This window comes from Trachemys scripta, chromosome 1, assembly GCF_013100865.1.
Source record: "Trachemys scripta elegans isolate TJP31775 chromosome 1, CAS_Tse_1.0, whole genome shotgun sequence".
In the NCBI taxonomy this organism is placed as follows: Eukaryota; Metazoa; Chordata; order Testudines; family Emydidae; genus Trachemys; species Trachemys scripta.
In genome coordinates this window covers 104306919-104329537 of record NC_048298.1, presented here as the reverse complement: position 1 = coordinate 104329537, position 22619 = coordinate 104306919, and the positions used below count along the sequence as shown (strand labels likewise).

Here is a 22619-nt window from a genome sequence, read left to right as displayed (position 1 = left end):
GGAAAAGTATTCCCCCACCCTTTTTTTTTTTTTTTAAATGACTGTCTTCCCTTGTATTGGACTAAATGACTCTCCCGTCTCCTGCACAGACTTTATAAAGGTGCGATTTTTTAAAAGACCATTAATATTATAATGTACATTTAGGGCCCAATCCTGCAAGCCACAGCCACAGTTCCTGCTTACATGAGCCTTCCCCTTGATTTCAATGCGACTATTTGCAGAAATAAGGCTTGCATAACTGGGTCCTTGATTACTGGTTATTTTTCCTGGAATGTTTTAGCTGCACTCCTTGGAGAGGGTTGTAGGAACTTTATAAATAAAGTTGTTTTTAGGATACTGAACAGCAGCTGTTCAGTTCAGATATGTACTAGGTTGGCATTTCAAAATCCGACCTACACGTCAGCCTGAAAACAAGACATTCCCCTCTGTGCTTGGAAGCATGTAAAGAGTGTTCAACCCAGCTTTATCATCAGTGGCATTTAGGGTATTTGTAGATGGAGAACTCACCTCAGGCATCCTGTGGCATTGTAGAAGATATCAGGGTCAGATACAATAGTTGATTTTGGGTAATCTCTATCTGGCCAACCAGAGTAGGGGATAAGAATGGTCTCTGTCAGTGGCTCCAGGGTGTCTCTGATCAGCAGGGTCTTCAGCTGGTCATTGGAGGACAAGTTCCACAGCAAACCTACAATAGCCAAAATAAATTAGAATGGCAACAAGAACTCAATTTACAAGGTCTAATCCAAAACCCACTGTAATTAATGATGCACATTGACTTCAGTGGGCTTTGGATCAGAGGTGAAAATTTGATAACTTTTAAAAGAAGACTCAATCCCTGCTATCCTCAGTTATATTAGACCTAAAGCATCAATGTGATGGAACCAATATCACGAATTCCCAGTGTTGGCAGGCTGAGAAGCATGGCAGTGTATCATGCACAGAAGGAAAGGCACAGTGATTTATGGCAGAGGTTCTCAAACTGTGGTCCGCGGACCACCCGTGGTCTGCCAGCTCCATTCAGGTGGTCCGCGGATAGTTCCCTCTAAGGTGCACACCTGGGCGGCTGCACACGAGAGAATGAAGGGCCACCCACCTAATTAGTGGAGTTATGCAGGTGTGGCTCCACTAATTAGGTGCCTGGACCCTGGAGAAGACTCACATGTAAAGTGAGCTGGTGGCCTGGGGGGGGAATAGGGGGTGGGTGTGAGGGGGCAGTGGGGTGAGAAGAGGGAATGGAGGGAATTTGGGATGTGCATGGCAGCGGCTGCCAGAGAAAGAGGTGACTTTTCCTAGCTCTAGGGCTGCGGCTGCTGGGGAGAAACGTCCCTCCTTCCCAGCCCTAGCTCGGGGGCTGCTGCAGTGGGGGAGAGAGGGAGAGATCCGCCTCCTTCCCAGCCCCAGCTCGGGGGCTGCTGCGGTGGGGCAGAGAGGGCACATCATCGCATTAGAAAGATAAGACTACTGATATTAAATATGAGTTGCGTGCTTTTATTTGTAGAACAAAAAACGTTAATTATTATTAAGTTTTTTTTTAATATAGTGCTTTTATCCGAAGTGCTTTACAATAGTTCGCTCACGGTACAAACAACATTTGGAAAGATCATTAAGTGGTCCGCCGAGACCCTCAGCAATTTTGAAGTGGTCAGCGAAAAAAAAGTTTGAGAACCACTGATATATGGTATTTTACTGCATATGTTTAAATTTAAACAGGAATTTTAACTGAGAAAGTCAGATGTTTAATAGTTCATGTAATACTGGTTTACTGGACAAGTACTGCACTGTTGATCTTACTATGCTTACAAGCCATAGCTTTTAATACTGAAAGTCCCTCACAAAGGACTTCAAACCATTTTAATTGAAGACCACAGGCTAAGGTTTTGTCCTTAAATACAACACAGTCTTTTTCCTTTAAAAGGACAACTCTATAGTATCAACCAAGTATAGAAGAACTTCTCGCCTATGCAGCAGTGACCAATTAATGAAAAGCAATGCCAAAAATCAGGAGACAGGCAGCTAGTGAGGAACAATGATCAAAGAACTCCATTTGGCATTTACTGTACCTGCACAAGCAGGTAAGAAGTGCCCAGGGGCCTACAATGGTAACAGAAGTGACTGCATGTGTCTGAGTTTCCGCTCAGAGTTGATGAGTTTTTTTATTCACTTTCCTTGCTCTCTCTCGATATACATTTTAGCTACCATAAAAAGGTGGTTCTTTAAAAAAAAAAAAAAAAAAGTTCCATAATGTAACTAAACACACAGATCAAATGAGTGAGAGCTCCCTTCCCCCACGATGGAGCTATTGTAACATAGTATACGCACAATGTCAAAGGATAAAGACAGAAGGATCTGAACCACATGGTGGGGTTTCAAAGCCCAGAAGGGAACAATGAGTAGGTGTTCTAGGTAACTACTCATTCACGTATCTACTCTTGAGGGAAATGGAGAAGAAAAGGGAGCGAAGGTACTGAGAATGTGATTAGTTCTGTTTTCTGTACATAGATAAAGGAACTGCCGGTGTAAATTGGCATAGCTCCAATGATATCAACAGAGCTATGAAGTACTAGGTCCATTCATGTCACCTGAGAAACTTATCCTAAGTCTCCTAACATCTGCACTCACAACTCCCATTGACTTCAATGGGTGGATTATAGTGAGTATATGGCCCTTTGAATGTATTGCCTTTCATTTTCTAGGAGCAGCAGTGGAAGCAGTAGCCTGAAATGCAAAGAGAACTACCTGTCTGGAACATGTGGGTCTGTGAATAGGTACCACTGTATAATTATGACTGTCATTGCATTTTCTTTACCATTGGCAGGTACTCAAAGAAAGCTAGATGTAGGCAGTTTGACAAAAAAATCCCAAACTGAAGATGGAGGTGGGTGTGACACAGGAGATGGTATGAGACAGTAAATTCTTTCTTTTTGGAGGGTGGGGCCATTAAGGCTGCCCTCCAAAAATCTCACCTTTTCTTACTTTTATTTTCTTTCTAGAGGCAGGGAGGCAGTATACCTTTGAGGTCATGCAGGTATGGGCATTTTGAAGTTCCGCTTGGTACCCCTTGGTGGAGGTCACAATGGGATGCTCTGAATCAGCAAATCCCCTGACCACCTTTGTCATACCCACTCCCCTCCCTCCTTCCTGGTCAGTGGGTGGAATTTTAGCTCACCAACAATACTTCACTACAGAATATTTTGCACATCACCATCATACATTGCAGATACCAAGATGAGAGATTCCTGTTACCAAATTTCTTCCACATTTAACAGCAGAATTCCTCACAGGAGTGAAACATAGTAATGTCTGGAATTCTGTTATCTTCCAACCAGCCAACCAAAGGAACGCTTAGGAAGAGGTGCTGTATACTGTGTATGTTCACAGTCTACATAGCTAGTTTTAACTAGTTAGAATAGTGTAGGGGAAAAACTAACAGACTAAGCCAAGAATTTTAAAGGTACTTTTCTGAGAGAAATATGTAAACTGCTGCTCTGAACTACCAAGAGAACGATTGTTTTTCCAGCTTGCTGCTCTGACTTTCATAAACCTCATCCTTTAAAAAAGCAGCACAGTGCAGGGCTGATGTTCCTCTCAGCAGCTCATGGATAACATTTCCTTTATAATACCTAGATACAACATATGTTTTAATTACAATAATTGCCAACAGTGGGAAAAAACCCCACTCAAATGTTGGGAATGCTGCCACACCTGTGTATTACAAGAACTTCCTTCTAGGAAAAATGAAACACTAAAACAAACAAACAAACAAACATCAGTGCAGTAAATAGGAAGTAAAATGGGAGTGTCCAAGTAGAATATGCTGTGAACTGGCTTATGTAAAACAAAATTCATGTAACAAAACAACATATATCAATTTGTCACAGGAACACTGGTGTTATAGAAAAATGAGAAAAAAAATAGATGCACCTCGAATAGAAGACTCACAGATGCCAAAATATTATTTAAAATGTTGCTGATACTGCAAACACTCCCACACATGCTTAATTTTACCCATGTGAGCAATCCCACTGAGACTATAGGCATGAATCAAGTTACTCACATGCAGAAACGTTTGCAGGATCAGGGCCTTTACCTTCAGATATGCTACACGGTATGCTAGTAAAAGCAATGAGGAGTCCTTGTGGCACCTTAGAGACTAACACATTTATTTGGGCATAAGCTTTTGTGGGCTAAAACCCACTTCATCAGATGCATCACTCCGATGAAGTGGGTTTTAGCCCACGAAAGCTTATGCCCAAATAAATGTGTTAGTCTCTAAGGTGCCACAAGGACTCCTCGTTTTTTTTGCTGATACAGACTAACACAGATACCACTCTGAAACCTGTCAGTATGCTAGCAGTGGCATATGTTTCTTCCCTTAGAGAGCTGATTCGTGCAAGATGGGAGGGTTTTCCTTTTAAATTATTATTTCTTTCTATGACAGCTCAGCCTGTCTGTGCTGTAATCCTGCCTGCAGGAGAAACTTTCATTTCTTAGATGAATGTTGCACAATAACAAGATCAAGAGGTTAGACACTCCCCTGCAGGCTTACCTGGCTCACCTTCAAAAGCTGATTTTTCTTGTTCTGGGTGTTCTACTTTCTGTTTCCCACTGAACTCTCTACATAATCAACAAATATGCTGTTTCATGCAGACACGGCGGTGAAATGAGGACAGTCCCATGCATGGAATTAAGCAGTAGGCCGCAACTTTTATTTAACTTTTGCACACAGGAGAGTTGCTACCCGCCCATCACCCAGACTCTCCACTAGCAGGCATTTAATTGGCTCCAGTGCAGGGGTTACAGGGCTCCTTACCGTATAACCCATAATGTGGGATGGGCTCTCCTCAGCCTACCCGCCCCACTGCCATCCCCTCAGGACTCAGCTCTCTCCGAATCCTAGCATCCTCCCAACTGCGAGAGGCATAGGCGCCTACTCCGTGGGTGTTCCAGGGCTGAAGCACTCACAGGAAATAAATGGTGGGTGCAGAGCACCCACCAGCCGCCCCCTACCAGAACCTCCCTCTCCCCCCCAGCAGCTCCTGCATGCTGGCAGGCCCCAGTGATCAGCACCCTGCCTCCCTCCCAGCGCCTACTGCCTGCCGCAGATCAGCTGCTTTGTGGCATCAGGAGGCGCTGGGAGGGAGAGCGCAGCATGCTTGGGGGAAGAACTGGGTGGGGAGGGAAGAGCGGGGGTGGGGGTGGGAAGAAGCAGGGCAGGGATGAGGGCTTTGGGGGAAGGGGTGGAGTGGGGGTAGGGCCTGGGTGGGGAGTCCCTCCCTCCTCCCAGCAGATTAGAAACTCAGCACCTATGGAGAAGGGGACAGAGGGTGCCAGGGTCGGGTTTTTTGCCGCCCCAAGCAAAAAACAAAAAAAAACAAAAAAACCATACACACCTCCGAAAGCGCAACTGCCGAAGCAAAAAAAAAAAACCAACCCCCCCCCCCCCAACAAAACCCCACCTCTGAGAGCACCCAGAATACTGCCCCTGAAATTGTGCTGCCCAAAGCTTGTTTGCTGGTGCTTAGAGCCGGTCCTGGAAGGTGCAGTGCAGCAGGGTGGGGACCGCGATGGCCACAAAATCTGACCCTAGCCCACAAACGCCGCAAGGTCTCACCCTATCACATGAGCCCACGGCCCATCACCAAAATCCCAGGTCTTTCACCTCTGGGAACCGTTCATTTATCCTTTTAACTGCACTGGAACCTGACCGCAAGCTGCGACGAATTAACAACTCAACCCAAGTACCTGAGTTAGGTACTAAGTGCATTCCTACTTAACCCACTGTGGCTTGAAGGTGCCGAGAGGAAGGCAAATAACTCTCTGATCCATGGCCAATTGGCCCATGAGAGGAAAAAATTCCTTCCTGGCCCCCAAATGGGCAATTGGCTAGGCCAGCAGCAGCGGTCATGCCGGGTTCCCATTCCTAGTTCAGGGTGGGTACGGGAGGGTTGCTGGAATGGAGCCAAAAGAGGCTCCACATAGCCCCTGCACCAGGTTAAATCTTGGGAGCTGGTGAATGCTTCCCGCCACTGGCCAATGGGTGGCAGAGGCTCCCAGGAAGGGAAGGGCTACCTAGCGTCCCTCAGCGAGTGTCTCCTCCTTTGCTGCTGAGTCTGGGTCCCCTCGCCACTGGTCCCATCAAGTTCCCCCACCCATTGAGGCAGGTGGGTGGCATTTCTCTCAGCTCCTCCACTCTCCCAACCAGACATACGCTTCTACAAGTAATTTGCAACTTCCTTCCCTGCCTAAAAAGAATCTAATTCAAATATCTTAATTGGTTTGCATGTTAAACTGGGGGCAAAATCTAAGTTTTTCCTTTCTTTAATAGTTACAATGCAGTTATGAAGCTAACAACTCCATGACTTCCAGTGTGACTCTGAGGAAGTCACTTCACCTTTCTGTGACTAGGCTGGAGATACACAGAAAATGCCGCAGGGAACGCTGCACTTGTTTGCCACATCTGGATAAAACACACTGGTTCAATGAGGGGAGGGATAACTCAGTGGTTTGAGCATTGGTCTGCTAAACCCAGGGTTGTGAGTTCAGTCCTTGAGGGGGCCACTTAGGGATCTGGGGCTGACATGGCTTCCTCCTCTCACCCTCTGCTGGGATTCACAGAGAACGTGGCAGAAGGTAGCGCTTGCTGTAAGCAGCATACATCACCACAGTGTTTCACAGCATAATTTACATCACACATAGTATGATATTTCCTTACCTTATGTGTCAGTCCATGCCACCCATTTGCAGTTTGCTACTTGTTACCTGGTCTAGTATTATATGGATTAATTAGAGAAGCCTATTAACTCTCTGTAGTTCAGGAGTTATTACAAGAGCCCCACTGTGCACAAGGGAGATAATTACCCTTAGGAAAGGTGTTCTGTCTCAGACTTTAAAGCCAGAAGAGACCATCACGATCATCTAGTCTGACCTCCTGCACATTGCAAGCCACAGAACCACACCCACCCACTCCTGTAATAGACCCATAACCTCTGGCTGAGGTCACTGGAGTCCTCAAATCATGGTTTAAAGACTTCAAATTACAGAGAATCCCCCATTTACTCTAGTTTAAACCTGCAAGCAACCCATGCCCCATGCTGCAGAGGAAGACGAACCCCCCCTCAGGGTCTTGCCAATCTGACCTGGGGAAAAATTCCTTCCCAGCCCCAAATATGGCGATCAGTTAAACCCTGAGCATGTTGGCAAGACCCACCAGCCAGACACCTGGAGAAGAATTCTCTGTAGTAACTCAGAGCGCTCCCCATCTAGTGCTCCATCTCTTGTCATCGGGGTATTTGCTAATAGCAGGCACAGATCTGCCACATGCCATTGCAGGCAGTCTCATCATAACATCCCTTCCATAAACTTATCAAGCTCAGTCTTGAAGCCAGTTAGGTTTTTTGCCCCGACTGCTTCCTTTGGAAGGTTGTTCCAGAACTTCACTCCTCCGATGGTTAGAGACCTTCATCTAATTTCAAACCTAAACTTGTTGATGGCCAGTTTAGATCCATTTGTTCTTGTATCGACATTGGTGTATAGCTTAAATAACTTCCTTCTCTTCCTGGTGTTTATCCCTCTAATGTATTTATAGAGAGCAATCATATCTCCCCACAGCCTTCCTTTGGTTAGGCTAAACAAGCCAAGCTCCTGGAGTCTCCTCTCATAATGTAGGTTTTCCATTCCTCGGACCATCCTAGTAGCCCTTCTCTGCACCTGCTCCAGTATGAATTCATCTTTCTTAAACATGGGAGACCAGAACTCATACAGTATTCCAGATGAGGTCTCACCACTGCCTTGTATAATGGTACTAACACTTCCCTCTCTCTACTAGAAATACTTTGCCTGATGCATCCTAGGACCGCATTAGCCTTTTTCATGGCCGCATCACATTGGTGGTTCATAGTCATCCTGTGATCAACCAATACACCCAATCTTTCTTCTCCTCTGTCACTTTCAACTGATATGTTCCCAGGTTATAGAAAAAAAATCTTGTTGTTGGTCCCTAAATTCATGACCTTACACTTTGCAGTATTAAGTTTCATCTCATTTCTATTTCTCCAGTTTTCAAGGTCCTCCGGATCTTCTTGTATGATATTCAAGGGAAGGGCAGGCATTAACAGGACCGAAGACCCTGGTGAGGGCAGACCTCTTTGCTACCCCCGAAGGGGAGCTTTCATTTTAGACTGTGTGACTTGGCTGGAGGGCTGTGCCACTGAAGACCCACCTAGTAAGGTCAACAACCAACAGGGTACATATACCTGGGGAAGGAGAGCTTGCAGCATCACACCCAGCTGACAGGAGGCACTCACAAGAGGTGAGTGTCCCCGTCACACCTTGCTATCCTTGTAATATTTTTATTAGTACAGTTAGCAAAAGTACAAACACTCCAACCCAGCAAAGTAGATAGAGATAATACAAGACAGTCACTATGTCTAGCATCTGATACTCCATACATTCACACCATCCTTAGCAGAGACCCTAAAACTGGTGAGACAGGCAGTCTAAAATAGTGGTTATCCTATCCCTGGCATTCTAAGATCCCAATGGCGTAGGCCGTAGTCAGCCCTGATATACAGTTCTGTGGCCACCATGAATATTCATAAGGATGCCTGGCCTCCTCTGTGCATATCTAAACTTCCTACCGTGATAACGCTGGGGTCCTGTCTTCTGATAAGATTAAAGTAATTAATGTACTAACCTATTAGCATATATGTCAATTGGTTGCCATGGCACTTTTCATGCGGAACATCTACTGATGTTCTTATCTTAAAATATCTAAACTAGCATCAATTGATATTTTGCGGTTACCTTTCAGCCATCTAGTCATAGTTGTTTATCTTATGATACCTTGTGACTTAGGGTCACTTCTGCTAAGGCTTTATAGGCCTTATGCTAAGCTATTGTCTTACAGACTTGGGGGCCTGTACAGTCTTAATTTATACCTATATTTTACCTTATATCTATGCCTTACCTAGCCAATACCTATAGGCTACATACTCCAGAGGCATATAGTTGGAGTCACTCTTCTTTAGGGGAACTCCATTGCCCTGGGTGTGTGTGTGTGTGTGTGTGTGTGTGTGTGTGTGTGTGTGTGTGTGTGTGTGTGTGTCACACACACACACTGGAGGTAGTCTCCCAGCATATTAGGAACTGAGAGATAAATTTTAGTCTTGTCAGAACTGGCTTAGTTTTAGCCAATTAAATCTACATTAACAGTCCTGCCACTAACTAAATCAGTGACCTTGAAGTTGAGCTTCTAAGGTCAGGATGCACTGCTCATGTATATGAAAATTAGATAATCTTTCTGTCATTTGGTGGAGAATAAATATCACACAAAGAATTTTTGATCAAAGACTTCTTGACCCTCTTCACAGAGGGAATAGCTAACTAATACTCTTTAAAGGCTAGCAGTTTCCTCAAGTTTACATTCTTTCCCTCAGATACAGAATTCTGGTGCTGTGCTTCCTATGTGCTTCTTTCCTGCCCTGGTCTTATACAACATCATTAAGGAAAATCATAGGCTCTAGGCTATGAGAGATTCTAGGATGTAAGTCTCTCACTTTTACAGGAGTTAAGTCTGGCACTGCCAAGCTCCAAAACTTTCCTGAACTATGACAAGTTAACAAGACATTCACATAGCTCTGACGGCAGGATAATTATAGGAATAACTCTGGGTTTTTTTCCATTGACTAATTTGCAGTCATAAATTAACAAGTAATTAATATAAGATATGGTGTGAAAAAACAGACTGGGGTGTCATGTTAAAAGGTGGGAACCTCTGGCATGGGATTCTACACTAAGACCTCCCCCTTAAAGTATATTGCCATTGTGATTACGTTACACAGTCATGATGATATTCCATTAGCCCTCAGAGGAGGCCAATGGCATTCACAGTTGAAGTCACAAAACTAGTGGGTGAACCTCAAACTGGAAGCATCACCCACTCAATGAAATTGATGTGAGAGGGCTGCCCCATCTGCAGGAGCGCCGCCAGCTTTTCTGCCGCCCTAGGCGGCGGAAGATCCCGCCTCGAAATGCCGCCCCCACAGAGGCGGCGGAAGGTCCCGCCGCCACAATACCGCCACGGTTGCCGCCCCCCAAATTGTAGCGCTGGTGACCGCCTAGGTCGCCTAATGGGTTGCGCCGGCCCTGCCCATCTGGGTTCAGAATAAAGCAGTCTATGGGAGTTGAGAACATCTGAGAACATCCTGCTTTATGCAAACTGCCACACACTGTGTATTAGTACTTAAACATTTTCCAGACAGATATTCTCCAACTCATTAATATCAACACTCATGTTCAGTGGTAGCTGTAACTGCAGAATTGATGAATCTGAATTTTATATTGAGAAGTTAAAACAGAGTAATAGTCACAAATATCTTGGCCTACACTACCACTTCTCTTGCCTTTGCCCAAGCACTAGTGCAGCTCCTTTGATGACAGGAATGATGGAACTACCAGTATCCACATAGCACAGGTATTTTTACCACCAGGTCTTCTCACGCTGGGATTGGACCAATGGTGATGGAAGGAGTGAACATTCCCAGTGTAAATGCACCACTATACACAGAGAGAACATGCTGCATATGAAAAGACCTGAGGGACCTGATTTTGCAGTTGCTGCATGTGAGGAACTCTCATGCATTTTAATGGTGTCGTGGCTGCACTGCTGGGCCAAGACAGGTGATAACACGAGGATTCATTTCCAGTCCTTAGGAAGCACAATATTTCAAACACTTAAAAAGACATCTTCAAATGCTATTAATTTAATAGCTTTTCAATTCAATCAATATTTTTACTTTCCTATTGTTTGAGAGTAAAAATATCTTAACATAAAATTCCTTCCGTCTCCCCATTTTGTCTTTCTCCATTTGTGAAAAAACACAGACAAGTTTTTCCTTTGTGCATTAAAGAACATTAACATGGCTCCCTGATTGCTTATTTTCTAGTTTGTACACAACTGCCATAGAGAAGTATTGGGGAGAGCATTTGTCCACTGACTGGGTGCTGCAGAGCCAACAGGCAACGCTCACAGAGTGATCTATTTCTCTGTGTGAAATGACGACTTACATTTTCTCACAAACTGGAGTCAAGCTGTCAGGAGGTCAGGGCAGAGGTGCAGGGGGCCAGAGCTGCTGCAGAGATACATGGCATCAGTACCAGTGGCCCTCTGACCCTAGTGGATTTCTCAGAGCAGCATGTGTCTGAAAGGGCCCCCGACTTTCTTCTCCGGAGTTGTAGGCCATTGTGCTCCTCCAGTGTAAGGAGTCAGAAGATTAGAGAAGGGAAATTGCAGTTTCCTGGCTCCTATGTGGCTATTCCTCCCTAGGAGAACAAACTGGCCTTGAATCAAGACTTTAGGGTTTGGCTGAGGACAGGAGCCCTAACTAGCTGACAATGTCCCTTTAAATCCTTGTTCCTCTCCCGGTTATGTTTGACCCATCGATCATCCAGCTAAATAAACAAACACATATTACAGCAAGCTTGTGCACTATGTAGAGCACTGCAAACGTGCATGCAAATACTCTGCAGGTATTACCTGTTATCTGCTTTTTAGTTTCCACATCCTTGGTTTGTCTGAGTACACGGAGTAGGACTGGGATCCCGTTCCGCTCACACACTTCTAGTTTGTTGTCATTGTCCTCATACACCAAGTTCCTCAAAGCTCCACATGCCACCTGCAGAACGTCCTCATTCTGCGTTTTCAGAAGCTGTAGAAGCTTGGGAATGCCACCAAGTAAATAAACCTGGGAAAGGAAACCAAAGAAGTGTTTTCATTGTTTAGCTACCGGGGGAAAAAATGCCTTCTCAAATATAGCTTCTGTGAGCTTTTTCATTTGCTTAGGTCTAACAGTAGGCTGAATGATATGAAGCTCTGATTGTTAAAAGTTAGGGCAGTGAACCGGCCAGGACTGTAACTAGAGCTGAGTGAATAACTGAGTTTTTGGTTCAGTGGCGGAACTGAAAAGCTGGAAAAAAATTGGTTAGTTTTTAACGGAAAGTAATTTTTTTCAGGTTTTCCTATTGAAATGAAAAACCAAATTTTTTTTTGTTTGGATCTAATGAAATGACATTTCAAAACCAAATAGGTCGTTTAGAAAAGAAATGTCAAAACACTTTGTTTTGAAAATGTTTTTGGCTTTTTAAAATTTCCCTCCCCCTCATTTTGTATCTAGCCTAAATTATTCATCAAAGGTGAATGGTTTCAGTTACCCCAAAATTGCATTTTTTAAATGTGCTATTCCCCTCTCCCAAATAAAAGAGTTTGCTCAGCTCTAATTATAAATTTTGGTATGGAACCCATTATCTCAGGGCTTCTGTATAAGTCACAGTCAAAATCCACAGCTAACGGAGGTAGCATAGTTTGAAGCGTGGGGCTGGAATTAAAGCGAGCAGGGTTCCGTTCCCAAATACGCCCCAGTCTTGTGCAACCTCATGTAAGTCATTTAACCTCTTTGTGCCTTAGCTTCCACATCTATAAAATGGGGATGATGATAATTCTGCACCTCACAAGGTTGTCCTTAGATTTAATGCAATAATATTTGTAAAGTGCTTTGACCGTCGTGGATGGAAGGTGCTACAGAAGTTCAAAATTATTAGTTCCCCATGCTAGCCAGCCTGCAGCTTTCCTTGTTGTCCTCTGCCTGCTGCATTGGCTGAAGGCATAATAAATAACCTATTTTACTTACTGGGCGCTTCTTAGCAGTAGCACACTATACAAGAATTTAATAAAAACATAAAACAAAGCCTCAGAGCACACACAATTATAAAATCAATCTAGACAATGCTTAAGTCACTGCAGTACCTATAGAAGAGATCTCTCTTCAATTGCTTTTTAGAAGACCAGAGAGTGAGGATCTGACCCAAGAAGAATGCAAAATAAAAAGAGCATTTTATATCACAGCAGCAGTAGGGAAATAAATTATTTTTCAGGGATTATGTGCTGTGGCAACTCTCAGTATCTCAGTTATCCCAAGATGCGGTGGAAATGAATTTTGGCTTCTTTAGGAACAAGTTTCTTATGCAGTAGGTCTTGCATTCAAGCAGTTAGTTTAATCCAATATCCCATAATGCAATAGGGTCTTCTGGACAAACTCATCCTTGTGTAGCCAGGATTGTACATACAAGACTTAGCAACATGATATAACTATGATGGGTAGCATGGAGCCGTATGATCAAAAGAATTTAATCTAACTGGCAGCTGCTGAGATCAGGAAGAAGTGAAATGCAACAAAGCCTCCTGTTATCTTCATGCCCTGGCAAAGTACTCTGTAGGCTTGCCTTTGCTTTGACTCAGCTGCATAAAAGGTAAAATCTCCTGCTAATACACTACTGACTTGGTTCCCTATGCTTTCAGTTCTCTGATTCTCAGAGAAATAGCCATCTGTCAAGATAAGTAGAGCACAAACACTGAAGGACTATTTGCTTACCGCTACAAAATTGACATGTCCTTTTGACATTGCTTTTTTAGTTTTGTTGCTTTTCTTTAAACAGTTTTACTGGCTTTCCTTTTGTAATTGTCAGTGACTCTAGAGCTTATGAAAGCTACTGGCCTATTTATATCCACCAAACAACAGATGGCCATGCTCTCAGCTGAAGAAGGGGCCACAGGACCTAACAGATTATAGGGGACAAAGAATAAAAATAGGGGACAGGTGCAGGTGGAAGGGTTAAAACAAGGGAACCTGAAAGGGCCACCAAGTAGAGAACCCCAGACTACATCCACTGCTTTGAGAAGGAATCAGTGGACACCATCCAGAAGAACTCTACCTGGATGCATGAATGGACCAGGGAAAGGTAAAAGGCCCCACAGTCAAGCTTCCAGACCTGGAAGCTGAACTCTTGTTAACCCACACAAGTACAACACAAGAAGCAGCAATACAAGCTTCCTTCACGATGCCACACAAATGCTCCTCAAGCTCTGGTCTGCTGGAACTTCTGGTCTGCTGGGTCCTTCAGAACCCATTTTGAGACTCTGCCAAGACTGAAAATAAGGGTGCTAATTATGATGATAGTTTTTAAAATGCAGATATTGGTTCAGCAGAAAGTAGATTAAGAACACCAAAGAAGTGAACAAGGTTTGGTCTCTGCTAACCTAGATTTTATTTAGAGATTCTGATTTTTGTTTTTAACTGATAAACTACCAAAAAAAAAAAAAAAAAAACCCACAACAACCAAACAAACAAAAAACCAAATCAGTGTTTGTGTAATAAACACTGGAAATGGTAGCTTGCAGCTAAGGCTCATCTACACAGAGCAGTAATGCAGACAATAAAGGGCGTGATTTCTAAAACTCACTAGCATGTGCTGGTGTACACTAGGGTTCCTGAGTGTGCTTTGATATAGTGCTGTTTGAAACAGAACTACATTAAAAGCATAATCAGCACATTACAAAGAGATTATTCTCCACAGTATATACAAGGTTCTGTTTTGGGGGCATTTATTAATTTCATTTTTTTATTTATTTTTTAGCAATTTGTGAGTTGTATGTAGGTGTCCAAACACTGGGGTTTTTGAGGCTCTCTGGATATAAACTGTAAAGAGTAATGTATACTTAATATTATATGTTATAATGTATATATATATATATATATATATATATACACACACACACACACACACACACAGTAGTATATATTATAATGACTAATCTCTTTGTAATGTTCCTTAGTGCGCTTTAACATTGTTCTTCTTCAAACAGTACTACATTAAAGCACAGCAAGGAATGTTTAGTGCACACCAGCAGGGTCTATACAAGCCAATTAATGTGCAACATGTTAGTGTGCTTGAGAAATCACACCCCTGTAGTCTGTATTACTGCTCTGTGTAGACAAGTCCTTCGATCCAAGTAACTATTTCTCGTGTTTTTTCTGGTATTCATTGGATAAATACAGATTTAAAAAAAAAAAAAAATCAGGGGCATTTTATCAGTGTTTATCAATTAAAATCTAAAATCCGAAGCCCTAAGTATATACTACCATAATGTAATATGCATTATTTATTACAATATACACAAGGAGAAAACCCAGAAATGTGCTGATTTTTTCACATCTACATAAAACTCTAACTGCTAAAAATAAACCCAGAAAATTGAATGAATAAACTCAGAAAAACAGAAGCCTAAGTGTATTTGAGCTGGGACCTAAGTAGGAAAATGCTCTGTAGCATGTACCCAACACACTAAGCCATATAATCCCTTCAACATCTGGCATTTAATTAAACAAACAAGTAGTAATCAATACATACATAAGATTAGTATACATAGCAACATAACATGTTCCCAGAAAAAGACTACATTAAAATGGAGTTAAGGTTGAGACTACATATCAGTAACTTAGGGTAGACTACATTACAAGGTTGCTGTAATTATCTCAAAACCAAGGAAATTCACACTTAGAGATTAAATGTAAAGGAAATCCAAACACGTTATGGTTTGGTAATGCACAGTTTAGGGCACCCAATCAACCTTAACTCTGCCCTGTACTGACACTATAAAAGCGGGGGGGGGGGGGGGAGTCAAATGAAACTTTGAAACTCATTTAATCTAAGCAGGATCCACAAACACTAACAAGCTTTAAACATTATTGTATTGCTCTTGCATTGTTGTCATTTCAGAGCAGAATTAAGATTTCTGCAGAAGGCGAAACTTTCAGTTATGAAGCATAATGGGGGGAAATAATAAGTATTAATCTGGAAAAAATTCAACGTAGCTTATGAGTTTTAACTATATGAGAAGATTGCTGGGTCTGCAACAGGGCAGAATTAAGGTGGTTCAGGAATTTCCTTGTTTATTTTTCAATTTAAAAAATTCACACATGAACCCTAAACCAGAAACTCAAAGGGAATGTTGTCCTGTAATATTTCTAGTGATTTGAAGATATAAAAAAGGTTGATATTTTATATGAAAATAATAATTTTAACTTTTATGACCAGATTCTTTGACACACTCTTGACTGCTTTGCCCCAATCTGGAGAAGCGAATAGCAGCCAACGCATACGGGGCTAGTTAAAATAGGTTTACAGCTGCTTTATTTAGCTAGAGCAATGCAAACCAGCCAGAGTGTACATCCTGTTTCCCCCTCCCTCTGATCCTCCAAAATTCCCCCTGCCTCTTCCACCCGCCAGCACCACAAACCTCCACTCATCCAATTTCTCTCTCCCTCCTGCACCTTTGTGCATTATCCTCCATGTACATATCTGCTTACTTCTGCCTTAGGGTTACCATATCTCATAAATAAAAAAAGAGGACCCTCCACAGGCCCTGGCCCCGCCCATTTCCCCACCCCTAGCCCCGCCCAACTCAGCCCCTTCCCCACCCTAACTCCGCCCCCTCCTCCCTCCCAGCCAGGGGGAAAGGGCTGTCCCAGTGCTACCGGCTTCAGGGTTTGCCAGGCAGCCCCCAGACCCTGCGCCCCCAGCCGGTGCTTCCCCAGCGCAGCTGGAGCCCGGGAGGGGAAGCGCCCAGCGGGAGGCGCAGAGTCTGGAGGCTGCCCGGCAAACCGTGAAGCCGGTAGCGCTCGGGCTTTGGGCAGCCCCTATGCCTCCGGACCCTGCGCCCCCAGCCGGGCACTTCCCCTCCCGGGCTCCGGCGGCGCAGGGTCCGGAGGCACGGGGGCTACCCGAAGCCGGTAGCGCTCGGGCAGCCCGGCTCTTAAACAGAGCCGAAGAGTCGGGGAGGAGCAGAGCCGCCATTTTCCCGGACATGTTCGGCTTTTTGGCAATTCCCCCCAGATGGGGGTTTGACTGCCGAAAAGCCGGACATGTCCGGGAAAAAGAGGACGTATGGTAACCCTATTCTGCCTCCTGCACCGCCCCCCCCCTTCATTTCTCTGTGCATGCACATATGCGTGCACACGCATTACTTTCCCCTCTCCTCCCAGCCTACCAGTTTAGTACATTTGCTGCAAAGGGCAGCTTTTGAAAAGATGCTTAGGATTAATGGCAATTTTATGCCATTATTTTCTATAACTGAAAGTTTGTCACAAATAACTGCCCCTTTCAAAATGGCTACCACCTCCCCTTGTTCTCAATGGGACTGAGGACACAGCTGTCTTCAGGGAAAATTCCCACGGTGGCCCCCTATGCTGTGCAGAGGTAGAGACACTCAGAACCACTGAGAACAATGAAAGAGAGAGAGAGAGAGAGAGAGAGAAGATACCTTTCTTAAAATGGCCACCAGCTGAAGTCAGCTGTAATGTGAGTCCCACTGAGACCAACTGGATAAAGCAGCCATTTTGAAAGAGGGAGGTTCTTCGTGGTATTCTCTGTAGGCCATTTTAAACTTTCAGTCTCTGCTGAAGGAGAAACTTTCAGTTATAAAGAATAACGGGGGGAAATGACCATTGATCCTTATCCATCCATCTATTCAAAATATCCCAATATTTCAGTGAGTTTTAACTTAATGGGCCACTTGAAGAGGCTGTGTTGTTGTGTTACTGAGTATTTTTGGGGAAATGAAAAAACAAGTTTGATACTAGATACTCACTTTCTTTAAAGGACCCATTTTTAATTCATTTTAATTCCTAAACAAATTAACAGATTTACTTGTAAATTCTCAGAAAATTCATTCTGTATTAAAAAAAAAAAAAAAAAAAAAAGTAATTGCAGTAATTTTGGGGCGGATACACTGTATTTCTCTTATATAATAAAGAGATTGATTCTCTGCTTTAAGTGCAAAACTCAGCTCAGCCTTACCTATGGAGTTACTACAGACACCTCCACAGTTACTATGATCTTGTGTAATAAATAAAACACTCCATAGCATCCAATATACCATGAAAACTGATCACACAAAATACTCAGTATCTGGGTTCCAAATGTCATAAAAGATGGACTAGAAGGAATGGCGTGCATACAGTCTACACCTCCTCCCCCCAAAACTGTGGGACACTATATTCCTGATAAAGCTGCTGATTCAAGGATAGAAGAATTTGTTAGGTGAACATTCAGCAGTCCACCATGATCAGCATTTTTACTGTATGACACAAGTGGTTTCACAATCAGAGATAAAAATGCTTATAGTGTAAGTAAATGTTTCTATTTAACATAGTTTTCTATTTAATTCAGCCTTTATGTAAAATAACCTAATAGGACTCTTTAAAATAAAGAAATCTGTGTCACTTATCTATTTGCTATTCTAATGATTAAAAAAGTCTAGTAAGAGGGATTAAACATTACTATACAAAGCAGACAAACCCAGCACGTGTAATAGTCTACACAATGACTTCACAAGACAGCATGCTGAGCAGTAACAAGAACTACGTAATAACTACTGTTTTTACTTTGTATGTCTTGGGAGGGTGTACAAACACTTGGGTTATTTAGGAAGAAGGTGAGCTATACTACATTTTGTATTTTTTTCAGGCTTTCGTTCCATTAAAAACAGCAAGACCACCTTCCTAAATTTAGGCTTTCCTATGCTATTAAGATTTGAGATCACCCAGTATAATTCTTACTACAATCCCTTGCTGAGGGTTTTGCCTTAATAAAGATTTGTTAGACCCATCTGCTGAGCAAGTGAATCTCAATCCAATACAAACACTACTCCTAAACCCTGAAAAAGTACTGTACAAATCTAGGTCTAAACTTTGCAGATCAGGTCCATATCACCTCAATTATAAAAAGGATACAGTCACAAAAAGCTTAGTTTTCAAACTTGGGTGATCAAACTTAGATGCCCAAATTTGTATTTAGGCACATAAATACCTGTTTTAGTCATCCAAGTACTGGTTTAGGAATCTAAAATGGACATTTAGTTGCTAAATGTAGATTTTGACCAAGATCTTTTTTAAAAATCATGTCTAAAGTGAGGCTTTTAAGTTCATATTTAGGCGCTCCTGGGTGCTCAATGGTTTTGAAAATGAAGCCACTATTTAGATGCCTTAATATGAATTTAGGAGCCTAACTCTGGGCACATATCTTTTAAAAAATATTGGAATTAGTGGTCCATAATTGATCATTTTCTTCTCAAATGAGGAATCACACTACTCACTTTACTATATTTACATGCAATTTGCTGAGCTAGGTTCAGCAGGTTATGTGGGTTTTTATTTCTTTATTTATATGCCCAACTCTTAGATATTGTAGTGCTAAATAACCGGGTAACTCATTTCTCAACTTAAATGAGAAAGACCCTTAGATAATTTTGCTCTTTCACATTATCCCACAGCGTATATTCCTGTCCAAACACCACAGCACATTTTAATTTCCACTAACACAATGAAAGTACCTTATTTTCTTTCTACCTAGGTATTTATCAGGCTGTCATCTCCACTGTAACTGAACATCTATTTTAATGAAATTGTCCCTAATTTTTAAAAAATGGAGAAGGGAGAAGAGAAACAGAAAATACATATTAATTGTATGGTAAGCCCAACTGCTTGTAATACTAAATAGAGGGCCAGATTTTTTCCCAGTGTAAATTGGAGCTACTCCATTGACTTCAATGGTGCTGGAGTAAATTGCAGCAACAGAGAGTCTGGCTTAGAATGTTATTTATTGTTTCCCATGATGCTTCTTAAACTGTCCTTTTCTCTTTCAATGGCAGACAACACAGTACAGTAAATGCAGAACATTCATTGCATGAAGTTGAAAACAATTACTCACTTTCCTTCTGGCTTCTGCTTTCTGGAAGCACTCATGCTGTATAAAGTTAACTGCAGCAAGGATCCTGGGTAACGAAGATGTCTTTTCAGTGTCCAGAGTGTTCACTGCGAGGTCCAGAGTCATCCCCCCTTCTGGACTCCTAAATATATAGCCATGGAAGTTATGGTGAATCAAGATGGCAGAATACCAGCATTCAGACACTGTTTTTTTTTTTTTACCAGGCAATTCATAACACTCTTTAGTTATACTTAGACTACGATGCTCCTCCTAGTAACAGGAGAGTTGAGAAAGGTCATGGTATCCATAACAGCCTAACACATGCTTTGGAAAAAAATTCTGACAAGTGGAGTTGTTATAACATGAAGTGGGTCAGCACCCGACAAATCCTGCCGGAATTACACAACCACACCAGAAGTTCAAGTGCCCCTCCTTGTGAGGTGCAGAGCAACCTCCGCTCCCACTGACTTTAGGAGGTGCATAGCACCATGAAGGATTGGGCCCCACGGGAGGCCAAATTAGCAAGTGTGTTTGTTTGTAACTGTCAGGGTTCTCTGATGTTTATTTTTCTCTGCTATGCCATTATGATGGCATATACACACCATGTCCTATCCTTCTCAGCTGCTCTATGCATGGAACATCTGCTGCATTGGCCTTTGTGGGGGAGGTTTTAGGGGGTGGGGTGGGGGAGGGCGGCAGCTTGAAAATTGCTTTGGTTTCAGACAGACAGAACCAGAATTTCAGTTCAATGAAAATTTGAGTTTTCAGAAAAGAAATTCATTTTGAATTTGGGCAAAAAACACAAAAATTTTCATGGAACTGAAATCCCGCAATAATTTATTTTGGCAACACCAAAGCATGGTGTTTCCAAAACAAAATATATCCCTGGAATCCGTGGTTGCTCACCTGGTGGTTTGCAGCTGAATCCAGGACTCAGGAAGCCCTGGTTGCTTCTGACTGAAATTAACATGAATCTTGCCAGATTTGCTTGTGCCCACCACTGAACAGCACTGTGAAACTGACCAGACTCTTGTTGTCAAGGTAACAGTAGAGAGCCAGTTGCCACAGGAGTCTGGAAGCCTAGAGGTCACCGACTCCAAAGCAGTCCAAACAGTGAGCTATCCCGGAGCTGCAGATCCTGGAAGCTCTGGTGTTCCCCGCAGCCTATGAGGTGAGTGATGTGGCAGGAAACCAGGCAGGTTTCCAATGGAAAAATGTTTTATCAGAGTTTTTCTGACCAACTCTAATTGTAAATTATAATCTATCGCTGCTGGAGGTTCATTGGAAGGCATAAGAAGTGATTAATATGACTGCAAGAACAGCAAAGAGAAGGAAAACAACTGTGACGTCCATATCACAAATGAAATTACACTCTTATGTCCTGAGGTCTCCACTATGTTGTCATTTATTATGAATCATGCAACCTCCTGTCTTCTCTTCTTCTCTGAATTAGTGTTTTGAACTGATCTATTTAACAGAGAGGTGCCAAGGAGTGTGCTCTGGTAGGACATAGACATCTGCTAGGCATATCAATAACACCTTTGAAAAGGATAGGACAAAAATGAAAGCTGAAGTGAAGGAGAAACTGGATGAGGGTGTCAAGTGGAAGGGAGAAATAGAAACAAGCTTATGAGCAAAAAACAACAACGTGGACTAGCTTCTCTTGTGCACCAAACTGCTTGGCGCCAGTTACAGCACCTTGATTCTCATGACTGGCCCTGACGCCGATGCAATTTAGTGTAGTTGCTGAGGTGCTCTAAATTGCAACATTGGTGTAAGGATCTTACAATTGATCAAAATCACACAATGAACCTGAACAGCACTGAACTGGTCAAACTGAATCACATTCCTTCCTTACTTCCCTTAATGTGAGCCAGAAAAGTACATACTTTCCTACCCTTTTTGCTATAAAAGTAGGCCCGATAGCAGGACATGTATATCAGGAACAGCTAATCCATGGCACTGAGATCAGTCAAGACAGACAAGGTCATGTACTACCCAAAATAAATACACACAACTCCCATTGAAGCCAGTGTAATTCTGCAAGGCGATCTAGAGCAATATATGGTTCACTGAAAGTCTTTCTTCGTGGCGGATATCTGCATTCACATGTCATACCCCAAAGTCTCCATCCTGTTGTTGTGTACTGCAGTCTTTTCACTAGTCATCATTCATGTTCACATTGTTATGAGGCTAATTATAACAGGCTTAGTCTAATTTTTACTTCACTGAAGTTTATCTGGCAGGACAGTAGAATACATTATTTGTGACCCATTGTGCAGCATATTCAAAAGTTCAAACACCCCAAAATTTTGTCAACGTTTTAAAAATCAGAATTTGAAGCTCTGATCCTGTCCTAACCCCAAAACCTTCACAGATGTACAACTACCATATTACAAATGAGCAAGCAGAGTGTAAATAAGCAAATGAACTTCCAAGATACCTGTATCTCTTCCAGACTACTCCATGAGGGCTTGCCGCTTTATCTTGATTACCAGAATATAGAGTAGTCGCGATACACCATTTTGTCTGCGAATTTTACAGTGGCACTCAGCACAATTAGAATGACGACTCCAGAAGGAACTGCTCTCTGAACAGCTGTGTAACATCAAAGGGCAGCAGCACGCCAGAAACTCTCTAAGCTTTTGATATGAGAGTCTTTCTGGTGCATCATCCTATCGGCATGTCCAAAAGATAGGGACAAGTGTCTCTATGCCTTGTGCTCTTTATTCACAGACTAAATAGTCTGTAAATGTTTTTAAATGCTTTTTTTTTTATATATAAAAAGTTTAATGATTCTACATCCTCTTGGTTAATCTTTAAAGAGACCGGAGTAGGACTGAATTCTTAAGTTTTAAATAACTTCCTGCACACAGCTGTAAAATACACAGTGTGTGCTTTATTATAAGGCTAAATGCTGAAATTTGCTAAGGCTTACTGCTCAAGTTTTTACTCATGTCTTAGATTAAGAGATATTTGGGGAAGGGGAGTGATTACTCTGCGTGAAATCCTGCCTCCACTGA

The 22619-nt window shown here is 42.6% G+C and overlaps 1 protein-coding gene across 1 annotated transcript in view; it reads right to left on the bottom strand.

Annotated features, from left to right (window-relative positions):
- PKP2 (plakophilin 2) overlaps nucleotides 1-22619 on the bottom strand; it is a 76079-nt gene that overhangs the window by 26929 nt on the left and 26531 nt on the right. The window contains exons 4-6 of the mRNA XM_034779919.1: nucleotides 19600-19738; nucleotides 11534-11741; nucleotides 508-685 (exon numbers count right to left, since the gene is read on the bottom strand). Coding sequence (XP_034635810.1) covers nucleotides 508-685; nucleotides 11534-11741; nucleotides 19600-19738 — 525 coding nt within the window. The remainder of the gene's footprint in view (nucleotides 1-507; nucleotides 686-11533; nucleotides 11742-19599; nucleotides 19739-22619) is intronic.